The 10,482-nt window shown below is 43.2% G+C and overlaps 1 protein-coding gene across 1 annotated transcript; it reads left to right on the top strand.

Moving 5' to 3' along the window:
* The first annotated feature begins 2,257 nt into the window (after nucleotides 1-2,257).
* faah2b (fatty acid amide hydrolase 2b) lies at nucleotides 2,258-10,467 on the top strand. The gene is made up of 11 exons (XM_041964976.1): nucleotides 2,258-2,578; nucleotides 3,126-3,208; nucleotides 3,479-3,615; nucleotides 3,813-4,022; nucleotides 4,422-4,541; nucleotides 5,302-5,437; nucleotides 6,159-6,276; nucleotides 6,366-6,485; nucleotides 7,737-7,848; nucleotides 8,108-8,296; nucleotides 8,392-10,467. The coding sequence occupies exons 1-11, from the start codon at nucleotides 2,390-2,392 to the stop codon at nucleotides 8,565-8,567; spliced, it is 1,590 nt and encodes a 529-aa protein (XP_041820910.1). The 5' UTR covers nucleotides 2,258-2,389; the 3' UTR covers nucleotides 8,568-10,467.
* The last annotated feature ends 15 nt before the right edge of the window (nucleotides 10,468-10,482 follow it).

Raw genomic sequence — 10,482 nt, 5'->3', positions numbered from 1 at the left:
CCTTCTCTTAATCACAGAGCTGGCCGTGAAATGAGGCCTCTCCTGAAATAATAGGATCAATGAGTAGCTCAGCAGGGCGCTGCTGCTGTTCTGTGGAACTTATTGATTCGTCATTTATTTTATTCACATAGTCGAGCCCTAATATGACAGGACAACTAGTATGATTCATGCACAAACCCCCCTCCGATTAGTGAAGCACTCATCAGGCCAGTGTAGGTGCTTTTCAATTTAAATACAAGATAAGGAGCAATTATTTGACATATAAATGCCATCACAAAACATCAGATCATTAATCACCTCTCTTTATATTAAGATGCTCTTAGGCTGATGCAAATACAAGCAGTGGTTTACCAGTTAGAGCTTCTACTTCAGTAAAAGCGAAAAGTACAACCTGTGCTCCAATTAAGTAGTATTACTATTTAAGTACTTCAGGTTTGTATTAAAGCACATAACTTGAGGAAATGTACTTAGTACGTTTCCACCACTAATTTAAACCAAGAGGAATGAGACAAAAGATACGGCTGAGATAAAAGGCAGGAACACGCAGCATGAAGAACACTGATAAGATGTTATCAAAGGTCAAAGGCTGCGTTCAATCACGAGCACTTTTAGTCTGTCTGATGGTTTAACAGCAGAATTGACGGCACAGTGTGAGGACTGAGCTGCTGCTGCTGCTGCCGCTGCTGCAGACACACAGTATGGATTCTCCACTAACCCACTGACCTGCATTGCAGAGGCAGTTTTTTTTCTCTTTGCTACGCGCTCTGTATGTTCAATTAGAAGTGAAAGTCTTTAGCAATGCTGCCGTCTGGTGTTTGCAGACGGTTACTGCACTGGAGCCTGTTCGGCGTGCCTGCAACAAGAGGTTTCCTCTCTTACACGGAATAAAGTATATCACTGGATTAGAATTATTGATGCATTAATGTGTACATCACTTTAATGTTGCAGGTGGTCAAAGTGCAGATCATTTTCATTACTTTAAATACTGCAAGTCAGAACGGGAAGAGGTACTCTGGTCCTTAACTAAAAATATAAATATTATAGTCTAAAAATACTCCATTGCAAGAAAAAGTCCTGACCTCGAACTTCAGTATCATTGTCATTAAAATGCACTTAAAGTATTAAAAGTAAAAGTACTCATTTTGCAGAATGACTCTTTTCACACTTTTATATGATCATAGAATATTATATTTTTCTTTTAATGTTGTACTTCTTTGATGTGGAGCCAATTTAGATACTTTGTATTCCACAGGGCAAATTAATAGTATAGAACTGCATTATATCATGCTTTTTTTATTACTTAAAAAAACTAGTGTCAAATAAATGTAGTGGAGTAAAAAGTACAATACTCCCCTCTGGTGTGAAAGGGGTAGAAATATAAAGGAGCGTGAGGGGGAAATATTGAAGTAAAGTACGGTACTTACAGGTGCAAGCTACCAACTTGAGTGAATATTAGTTTCTTTCCACCACTGATTGAGAGCATCAGAGGAAAGTGGAAAACATAGAAGAACAGTTTTATAAGATAAGAAAAAGTAAGATTTAACAATCCCCAGAGTGCAGTGGCTGTCTGTGTTCAGTTCTGTCCAGAGTGTTAAGTTAATTTCTAACTGTGTTCTACTGTAACAAGCACGATAACGCAACTCAGGTTAAACTTTGACTCGGAAAACCTGCAAAATTGAACCTTGTTTAACGTGGACATGGCTCACTGTCAATCTGCGCAGATGAAATTCCGGTCAGACCTTTCAAAATTAACTCGTTTTGCCTACATGGTCCTCGTACTGCGCGCACTTTTCAGAGCGATGGTGAGAGTTCATTCATCTTTTGAGTGACTTCAGTGCGGTGCTTTGGGAAACACAGTGGTAATCCATAACAATGCATCATATTTCATAAGATTATGTTAAATGCAGTCTTAATATTAAAAGTAATCACTAATTAAAGTTGTGAAATAATTTTAGCGAAGTAAAAAGTACCGTACTTTTCTACTATTTACGACATCAAATTCAGAATAAGCATATATTTACAAAAAATAATGAAGTTAATGAGGTAAAGCATTAAATACATTGTTTTTACTGTTTTCAGTTGATATAAGTCCAAAAAAAAGTATCAAATTATCTTTTATTTATTCTGTTTTATTTATGTTTCAGTCTAACAACCACTTTTTTGGTATGGGAGTTGAAAGTGAAAACATATATATATATCAATATATCAATCCTCTTTAATGATTTTATTTTGAAGCCCAAACAATGTAGTTCCGGTCTCCGGCCCCGCTAGCCTGTGCTAACCTGATGTCGCCATACGCGTAACGTGGTATATAACACAGGAACTGGATGCTAGGCGGCTTTGACCGGAGACACTCGAAGACCTGCCGTCCCCCCTCCGCGGTAGAAACATGTCGCTGAGCCGAGTGGAGAAGCTCCAGGTGTGGCTCTTCAGGACGCTCATGGGAGCCCTCTTCGCGCTGTTCCGGCTCATGTCCACTCGACGTCCCGCTGTGTCCGGGACGAAGCTCCCGCCCGTCAGCAACCCGCTGCTGCTGGTGTCGGCGAGCCAGCTCGCCAAGAAGATCCGGCGGAAGGAGGTGTGTAGCCGGTGAAACCAGGCGACGACTGCGGCTGGACTGGCGAGCTTTAGCGTGTTTGGCTTCAACAGTTGCACCTGTGGAATAACGGCATAACGCACACCTGTGCTTCTTAATCCGGAAGTGGCTATTTAACTTCAGCCACTTCCTACAAAAACACCTGTGCTCCTTTTTAAAGTGGACTCTATTCAAGCATCCTCCCTGCAATGCAATTTTAACTTTATTTAGACAGTATCACACAGGTACAGGTGTTACAGCATTATCTCAACTCAACTCAAATGACTTGTCAATTAATCAGATGTCACCTGGGCTGCTGTTATCAACAGAATGATTAACAGACGGCACTATAATCCACTGCAAAACATGTCAGGGGACATGTGCAAACATGTATATTTTTTCTTCCTTCTCCTACTCTCTGTTTCCAGGAAAAGCCTGTTTTTAATGAGTCTGGATGCCTTACTTGTTTTTCTTTGTGTGTGCGTGTGTGTGTGCGTGCGTGCGTGCGTGTGTGTGTCATTAATCACTTCTACATGTTGTGTTTCTGCAGGTGTCAAGTGTGGAGGTGGTGCAGGCTTACATTGACAGGATCCAGGAAGTCAACCCCCTTCTGAACGCTGTCGTGAAAGACAGGCAAGCCCGACTCCTCTGATGCTTATTGATGTTTGTTGTGCTCCTTGATTGGACGAATAAAGACATTCAAAGACGTCACACAGGGGTTTTAGGCGTTTTAAGAGGCATGGGTGGGTGCTTGCAGCTCCTGCACTTGAGCCCTCGTCTGTTACGTTTGAAACGGTCTGAAACAGAAAATCTGGAAGTTGTTGTTTCAGCTATGGCGCATAATCTTAAAATCAGGAATTAAACAGAACTGGGTCAAATAGTTTATTTCTCCCCCCCATCCAGGTTTGACGCCGCCCTCCAGGAGGCGGCTCAGGTCGACAAGCTGATCGAGGAGGAGACCGGGGGAGAGGAGGTGCTGGAGGACCGGCTGCCTTTACTGGGAGTCCCCCTGTCAGTCAAAGAGTCCTACGCCCTCCAGGGTAAGTCCCCGAAATCTAATCTCCTGTCAGTCACCTGAAACCAGGGTTAACTGGTTTACTCAGCGTTTGATACTGGTCCCATAAATCCACCCACACCCAGGAACTGTTTCAGCTTCCTCCTCATGATGGTCGCACAATGAAAACCAAAGCAGGTCAGAAAGAATTTGAAAGATTTTCGCCTCGTTTCCATCTCGCAGGCATGCCCTTCACGACGGGCGCGTTCTCCAGGCGAGGAGTCGTGGCCACTGTCGACGCCCCTCCGGTGGCCCTGCTGAAGAGGGCGGGCGCCATCCCCCTGGGCGTCACCAACACCAGCGAGCTGTGCATGTGGCTGGAGTCCCACAACCACCTGTACGGCATCACCAACAACCCGTACGACCTGGAGAGGATACCGGGAGGAAGCTCAGGTTAGCGGCTGCTGGCTCCTGCCTCTCTCTGAGGGGGGAGCAGGACGCTGTTGTTGACTTCAGAGCTGCTTATTGTTGCAGGCGGCCTCTTTGTTGCCGCGGTTTGGCCTGATAATCATATTACACTGCAGATGCACAAACACAGGCTCTGGCCCGGGGGTCACTGCAGGGGAAATCTGTTCACAGATCTTGTGTGAATTCTTCAGCTTCTTGTTGTTAAGGGCATGTTAAGAAGAGCTATATTCAGATATGTTGTGATTTCATGTTATAGTTTATAAGATTATCTGTTAGCTCAAAGCAGGATGTACTGTGGATAGTTGAAGACTGAATAAAGTTTCTAATCTAACCAGACTGTCTCTCCTCTCCCTGTTTATCTCCTCCTTCCTCCGCCTGCCTCAGGCGGGGAGGCCAGCATACTGGCAGGAGCAGGCTCGGTCATCGGCGTGGGCTCGGACATCGGCGGCAGCATCCGCATTCCCTCCTTCTTCTGCGGAATATTCGGCCATAAAACCACTCCAGGTAAGAAGGGCTCAGTGTGAAACGTGCGTTAATGCAGCCTGTCCTGTTCCGTGTGCTGTCGCAATATCTGCTGTGCTTCAAAAGAGAACCATATAACAACAATTCATCAAATGACAATGTGAAAACAAAGTGAAACAGTGATGAACCAACAGAGGATTAGCACCCGAACCTGCAGCTCTTCACTGTTTTCATTCATTTTAACCATCATGCTTTCAAGGTTAGAAAAGTGGTTGATTTTCACCACGATCTGGGTTTTTCATCTGCACGTTCATTCACGTAAACCAAAAATCTTCTAGTACTTGACGTGAAACGATCCAGTTGTCATGTTTGTTCGTCTTCTCCTGGTGCCAAAAGAAGCGAACAAAACATACAAAGTTAACACGAAGAGCTGGTAAAATAAATAAAGTGGACAATATGGTTTGATTGCAAACAATTTAGCATTTGTAACAAATTAGATTAAGGCTGCAAGGGTCTGGAAGTATTTGGTTTATGTACCTTGAAAGTGCTTGAATTTTACAAATTAGCAACTAGCTGTGCACATATTGGAGCATTTAGCAGCTAGAGAGACAGATATTTCCCTCAGGAGGTGGTAGAGACCAAAGGCAGAGCAAAAAGAGAGTGAAAATTGGACTAATGACTTACATCAGCATGAATCCCCTGCTCTGTAGCCGCTGGACGTGGAAAGAACTTGTTCCTGCTGTTATTTCTTCACGCTGTAACTGCGTTGTGTGTGTGTGTGTGTGTGTGTGTGCGCGCGCAGGCGTCGTGTCCCACGAGAACCAGCACCCTACCTGCAGTGGCAGACAGGAGGAGTTCATCAGCTGTGGTCCCATGTGCCGCTACGCCGGCGACCTGCTGCCCATGCTCAAGATCATGGCGGGCCCCAACGCTCACATGTAAGAGCTCCGCTGCATCAGGGAAGACGTGCTTTTTGTCTCCAGCATTACTTCACAAACAGTGGAGCACGTTCTCCGTGCTCGTGCGTATACGCAGTTATTCTGTGGACACACAAGAAAACATGCCTTTTATCAGCGTGTGGTGTAATATTTCAGCAGCTTTGGTAACAATCTGCCTAGAAACTCGCTGCTATTCAATCCTAATTCCTGTTATGCTACATGGATGTGATAACGGGCCTCATGCATCATTTTCCTGCTCCTATTTTTGTATTCTTATCGTCCCAACTGGACAAACATGTTGTGTGATCACTTGATGAATGTCACCTGTTTGCAAGGAGGTGCATGTTTATGAGGTTTGATAATTAACATAATAGAAAGTAAATAATACATTTAGTTCCCAAATAAGCAAATAGAAATTGTGAAATCTAATCTAATCTAATCGTGATGACGATGATCAGAATATTATACATCATATCACATCATATATTTTATTTTAGCTAATTTTTTAAAGTCCAAATTCACACACAAGCAGGTGACTCAACAAGGTATCTGAAGCCAAATTAGGTGCAAATATGGCAGTAAAAAAAAAAAAATGTCTTTATTCACTAAGCGAGATATCGATGGAGATCACTTGAACCACAATCCAAAGTGCCTCACAGGGCAAAGAGTCATTTCAGGTGTATTTGTTTGCCTAATTTGCTCCTCACTTGTGCGTCCACAGGTTGTCCTTAAACACGAAGGTTGACCTGAAGAAGCTGCGGTTCTTCACCATCCCCCACAATGGCCCCTCTCTCATGTCGTACCCCGTCAGCAAAGAGCTCATGGAGATTCAGAGGAAGGTCTGTTAGGTCCAGAAACCTGGAGCCTTGCCGGTAAACCCGGCACACCGGGGAGGTTTTTAGAATTGAAATCATGTGATGTTCTCCAGGTGGTGGAGCGCCTGGAGGCCGACCTCGGAGTGGAAGTCCAAGAAGTGCGTTTCCCCGAGCTCCGCTACGGCTTCCAGATCTGGAACACCTACCTAGGTCTTCCTGACAAAGACGGCAAGGTAGGTCTGACTGACAACTGGATCCAGAATGAGGTGTCCCTGCGTTCTGTGACAGAAAGCAGGCTGAGTCTTGAGTCCCAGCTCCTATTGTACTCTGCTGCCCACAAATGTTTCACTGATCTGTTTTGCTGCCAGACACACACACACACTCACACTTGGCTCTTGTGACAGTAGTTGTAGTGGGCAGTGATGAGGTACTTCCTCTTCACTTGAGTATTTCTACTCTCTGCTTCTTTTTAACATTTCAGAGGAAAATAACTGTGCTTTTACTCATTTGCACATACATGGCAGCTATAGTTAATATTTGCTTCTCTGATTAAGATTTAACATAAAATAAACTAAAAGAAAATACAATGCGCCGTTAATGATTAAATCAGTGGTTTCTCCAGTTTTAAAAGAGAAATTTTAAAGTTCAATGAGGTAAAATTATTCAGTATTTCACAAAAAGCCAAGATTAAAGTACAGCCTTATGAAGCCAAATGAGTGTTTTCTCCCATTAATCATCTCACGGCCCCTCAGATTTACTTTGTGACCCTCTGCAGGGGGTCTGAACCCTACGCTGAGAACCACAGGACTAAACTACAAGCTGTATATAATGAAGTTTAAACTCGCTCCACCTCAACCAACTACAACAGTACAATGTTACTTACAGATTGTTGCGTGAATATAATCTAATCTAAAATGATAGACATAATACCTGTAGTATTTTTGATACTTCTGTACTTTTACATATATGCTCTAAATAGGATTTTGAGTGAAGGACTTGTAATAGAGTATTTTTACATTGTTGTATTGCAAAAAGGAACTTGCAAAATTCTCAGTGCTTGAATGTCACCAAATAATTTTATCTTGTAACCTATTTCTTTCAAATAAGAGCATGGAGCAAACTGGTTTTACTCTTCTACATTCAGATCAGACCATGTGACCACATGATTATACTGCGATGGAGAAAACCCCTGTGAGACGCCAGAGGCCAGCTGATTATAGAGCCGCAGTATCAGCCACAATAATCTTTCAGTTTAATGAAGAGAGCAAACTGTGTGCCTCTGTTTTGAGATACTTCATGACCTGTTTTTAAATGACAGGCTGGTGTTGAGATTACACACAGTGCGGTTAGGACTCTGGCACAGGTGAGTGTTTACAGCGTGATAATAACCCGTTCAGACAGCGAGGAGCCTGGTGACAACTGGAAAACTTTAAGTCACCTGAGAAACTTAGAGAACTAACAGTTTTCACGCTTCCTTCCCTCAGCCTCCTCAGCGGTTTGCTGAGCAACTCGGGGAACCGGGACGACCCGCGTGGCCTCTGTGGGAGCTGCTGAAATGGGTGGTGGGGAAATCACATCATACCATGGCTGCTATCGGTAAGCATTTCTTATCATTTGTTTGAACTGGTATGAATGAAGTTTGACTTTAATTTCAAGGCTGGTTTTTCATCCGGCTGCATTTGTTTATGTTTAATTGTCTGGGTGTGATAAATGTGGAGTGAAACTGAGTTGATATGATTTATGTAGTTAAAATAAACAAGAGTTTACTGATACTTGAATTTTTTTTTTTTAATTAAATGCTTCGTCTTAAAGCGGCAGCTGTTTGCATGAACTGGTGTGTGTGTGTCATCTTCAGGTCTGGGCCTGCTGGAGATGTGCAGTGCGTCCAAACCGTCGCCCTTCATCATCCAACAGAAGGAGAAGCTGCAGAAGGAGGTGGAGGAGCTGCTGGGGACTGACGGTGTTTGTCTGTTTCCTACGCACCCCAGAGTGGCTCCCAAACACCACCACCCGCTCTTCAGACCCTTTGACTTCACCTACACAGGTGAGTCCTGCCTCAAGTGTCGCAGCTAACACACCCGTTCAGCCTTAATTTGGAAAAGAAAGACAAGAAATGAAACCCTTCAATCCGTTCTCCAGGTATAATCAACATCCTGGGGCTGCCGGTCACCCAGTGCCCTCTGGGTCTGGGTGAGGAAGGTCTGCCTCTTGGCGTGCAGGTCATTGCTGGGAAGCTGCAGGACCACCTGACCCTCGAGGTGGCTCTCTACCTGGAGAAGACGTTCGGAGGCTGGAGGGACCCCGGAGCCAAATAAAACCCCATACCATTACCAGATCTCCAGACCGGAGCCGGTTGAAGATTGTCAGACTGACAGTCTGTCTGCCTGTAGTACACAAATACCAAGAGGTACAATCAGATTGATGACTATTCAGGATTGAGATTGATTTTTTTGCACTAATGGAGGAATCAGCTGCTCCAATGAGTCCAAGTCGTGATTTTATAATTTGCCCTGTTCAGTGGCCGTGAAGTCATGAGCACAAGCTTTAAATAAGGCTGATTTTTAGTGGAAATTAGTGGATATTCAATTAAGCATTCACATCATCGCACAAAGCAAACGCTTTTGTGCTGTTCATACCTTCCTTTAAAGGATGGCACAATTAACTCTTTCTTATTTTTGGATCAACACCTGTACAGTTACATGTGTATCACTAACAGTAAACCTACTGTTGCTATTGTAACACTCAGTCAGCACACGACAGGTTAAACGTCCTACACACTCATACAGGTGTTTCTGAGTTTGCTTGTGTTACTTGACTCTATGTAAATTAAAGAATCATAAAGGTGGAATTTGACCTGCGCCAACAGGTGCCAGTAGAGAGATGACAGGTGTGTGTGGTCAGGTCATGCTCATAAATCCAGTCATCCAGAATAATGAAACACCTGTGTAGATGTGTACTGGAAATATGTACTGGTTTTTAACGCATTGGAGTCGGTACGGGACAGAATCATGCAGAACCTTAGCTGTGTGCTTGGTAATGTGAATGTTGCGTAGCTGCAGTGGTGCAGAGATTGTGTTGCCTGTTTTATGCTGCCTCTCATTTGTTTCAGTTAATTAAAAGAAAAGTCTGAATCCTTCCTGTCGTTTGTAACTTGTGTAGCTGACTGTTATTTGCAGCAGGTCTTTTAAGGACACTGCAAGGTCAGCTGGTCGATGTTCTTTGGAATGTGTGAGTTTGTTAATGTCGATAATCAGACTGGCAACAGTTACATTACAACCTTAATGTAAACTGGTTGTCACTCACTACAGCAGAAATAAACTATAAAAGGACTTTGTCACCCTGATTACAAACCAATTAACCATTAACTGGACATTACACATTTTCCTAATTTAAAGGAATAGTTTCACATCTTAGAAAATATCTGTTTTCTGTTGGAGCCTTAAGATGAGAGGATTGATACCACTGTTGAATATCTACAGTAAATAAGCTTAGCTTAGCACAAAGACTGGAAATGGGGGGAAACTGCTAGCTTGGCTTTCTCCAAAAGGTGACAAACCACCTACCAGCACCTGTAAAGCACACTAACACATAATGTGTGTACAAAATAAGTGTCAATACTTGTTTATTGTGGCTGATTGTGGCTGCCTTCAAATGGTTAAAACACAGGAAGTCATGTACATGATACATGATACGTTTGGCGTTCTCGTGGTTAAGTTGTGAAAACATTGTATCCTCGCTGTTCTCTTGTCGTTCTTCACTTATTTCCAAGAAACTATGACTTACTCCTCAGAAATTAGATAATTATGAAGAAAATCTATACAACTGAAACAACAAAATATTGACTTACTATCCTCCAAAAAAAATGAACTTTCAGCTTTTCAGTGAGCGCATGCAGAAAACTTCCAAGTTCTTGAATACCACAAGAGGGGAGGCGTTGATATGGACTCAAGTAAACACGACCCCATTTGAAGGCAGCATTTATCTGTGGGACTATTTCTTGGCTGAACTATTCCTTTAAACTTGCCAGATGACAGACAGTGAGTGTGACCACAAGGATACCGTGAAGGAAGAGTAAAAAAGATGAAAACTCCCCTGGAGTCTGCCGTCACTTTATTTTCTTCCCTTCTTTTGAAAAAGGATGGAAAATTACTAAACATCTCCCAGAAGGCTCCGAACAGAGCTCGACAGCATTCACAATTATTCACCGCTCGTTTTTTGTCACCGCTATGA

The sequence above is a fragment of the Chelmon rostratus genome, chromosome 23 (genome assembly GCF_017976325.1).
Source record: "Chelmon rostratus isolate fCheRos1 chromosome 23, fCheRos1.pri, whole genome shotgun sequence".
NCBI lineage: Eukaryota > Metazoa > Chordata > Actinopteri > Chaetodontiformes > Chaetodontidae > Chelmon > Chelmon rostratus.
Note: the sequence above shows the minus strand (reverse complement) of the source record. Positions and strands in the feature narration are given on the sequence as shown.